Genomic DNA, 2,530 nt, shown 5'->3' with positions numbered 1-2,530 from the left:
TGCACCTCCATCACAAGAGACACATCCAAGAACCAGTACTTCTTGCAGCTGAACTCTCTCACCACTGAGGACACAGTCACATATTACTGTGCAAGAGACAGTGTGGGAACTTCAGCATTAGCCCAGACACAAACCTCCCTGTAGAGGAACTCTGGACCAGCAGGGGGAGCTCAGTCCAAACTGATCTCAGTAACTTTAAAACTTCAGGCAGAGAAAGAAAAACACTTGGTTTTCTCTGGCTTTTCTTCTAACTGCCTAAGAACAGAGGAAATAGAGGAAGACTTGTTCCTGATTTTTGTGGAAATGCTTAGAAATTCTTTAAATTTCAGTTGATGTTTGTCGATAACTTCCAGTATATTGCACATCTTATGGTGAAGTATATTCCTAGTATTCATAGAGTCTCGGGACATTTATCATGAAAAGGTTTAGATTTTGTTAAACTCATTTATCACTTTAGTGATATGAGCAGGTGGATTTTGTCTTTTAGTCTGATTGTGCTGTGGATTACATTTGTATCTTTACATATTTAGAAACTTCACTTCATCTCTGGAATGAGGTCTACTCGCTCATGGTAGATGATATTTTCCTTTATTCTTTTATTAAATTTATGTATTTTATTACAAATTTACACACTAGAGTAGCCCTTTGTTATCAGAGTCCTAGAGTCTTATTTAAGTCTCCTTATAATAGCAGACATACATCCCAGCATAGATATGGGGCAGAGACAGATCCAGCCAGTGTAGGAGGTGATGGAAATGCCTATTGTAAGGGCCAGGCACTGTGTATATGATTTCAGCCTGGTTGAAGTTGCTGAAAATCCCCTTCAGGATACACTAAGTTCATCTTTGTCCAGGAATAACATGTTCCCTCTTATGACTTATATAATAGTCAGATGACCTGGAGAAAAAGTTGATCCAGTTTCTTGACAGTTACCCATTTTTTAATAACCCAGATAAAGCTCTATCTTTCCCTCCATCTATCTATCTATCTATCTATCTATCTATCTATCTATCTATCTATCTATCTATCTATCTGACCTGTTTTTAGTGAACAGATAGGTAGATATTCAGGGAAAAAAGCATAAAATAATAAATAACATAAGTTTTACATACCGGTACAAATGAAAATGGACAAAGTCTCTGCAGGTTCCTTAGTGAGCAATTTAATTCAGTCATGTCACATGATCTCAACATAAAAATAGAGTTTGTAAACTCCAGAGGCAACTACACTTACAACTTAGGGCTATAGCTGACTCGGGTGATGCCTAGTGCATCAGTGTTGAAGTCAACACAGCATAAGAAAAGATCTGCAAAGCATGTAACAAAGCAATGCCTACTGCCATCTATAATATAGGAAATGAATAATTGGGCAGAAATTATTCCTAAAATGCATATTGTGTTAGTGATTATTGAATAAAATAGTTGATACTTAATGTGTGTGAAAAATAACTTAGAATGATACAAATATTTTTATAACACTCTTTACTGCTAGCCTTTCCCACAACATTTACAAACATATTAGAACACGCTATCTCTTAGCTCCAACAAAAGAACTTATATAGCAGGAAGGCATGCAAATAAGGCCCATCTCTTCTCATGAAAACCAGATAAACATTGGCCCTGAATCTCAGACAAAGGAATCAGTCCTGGATGCCCAGGTCTTCCCATTCAGTAATCAGCACGGAAAATAAAACACAATGGATTTGGTGTTCATTTGGGTTTTCCTTGTTGCTTATTTAAAAGGTAATTCATAAAGAAGAGATACTGAGTGTGTTAGTGAACATGAACAAGATAGATAAAAGATAGATCTTCTGTAGCAATTTACTAACAACTTTCTCTGTGTTTGCAGGTGTCCAGTCTGAGGTGAAGCTTGTGGAGTCTGGAGGAGGCCTGGTGAAGCCTGGAGGATCCCTGAGACTCTCCTGTTTAGCCTCTGGATTCACTTTCAGTGATTACTGGATGAACTGGGTTCGCCAAGCTCCAGGAAAAGGGCTGGAGTGGGTTGGAGATATTAATAAAGACAGCAGTAAAACAAACTATTCACCATCTGTGAAGGATCGATTCACCATCTCCAGAGACAATGCCAAGAACACTCTGTACCTGCAAATGAATAGTGTGAGATCTGAGGACACAGCCACTTATTACTGTGCTAATGACACAGTGATGGGACTTCAGTGTTAACTCAGACATAAACTTCACTGTTAGGCCACTCAGGGCCACCAGGTGGTGCAAAGGACACAGAATACAGGTTCATCCCAGGAACTTATGCAAATATGATTAGATTAAGCACTCTTCTCAGGTGTTTGACCTGCATTTCTTTAACATTTTTTTCTGGAATTTTCTCCACATGTATGTTGTGAAGGGATCCAATGTCCTCAACACATTATATGATCTTCTTGTGCTATTTTATAGGAGGCACAGTCTCCCATGAACAAAGTGTAAACTGACAACTACTGGACACAAAGAAGCCTACATAAGTCTTTGAAATTTCATGAGAAGAAAGTACATGGACATTTCTGAGTATTTGCATA

At 38.1% G+C, this 2,530-nt stretch overlaps 1 gene segment (V, D, J or C); it reads left to right on the top strand.

Moving 5' to 3' along the window:
- Window positions 1-1,633: 1,633 nt before the first annotated feature.
- LOC126495396 (immunoglobulin heavy variable 3-74-like) lies at window positions 1,634-2,180 on the top strand. The segment is given in 2 exon segments: window positions 1,634-1,742; window positions 1,849-2,180. Coding segments are annotated over 2 exon segments (378 nt in total).
- Window positions 2,181-2,530: the final 350 nt, after the last annotated feature.

The sequence above is a fragment of the Alexandromys fortis genome, unplaced genomic scaffold (genome assembly GCF_014885135.2).
Source record: "Alexandromys fortis isolate MF-2015 unplaced genomic scaffold, M_Fortis_MF-2015_v1.1 scaffold_448, whole genome shotgun sequence".
NCBI lineage: Eukaryota > Metazoa > Chordata > Mammalia > Rodentia > Cricetidae > Alexandromys > Alexandromys fortis.
Note: the sequence above shows the minus strand (reverse complement) of the source record. Positions and strands in the feature narration are given on the sequence as shown.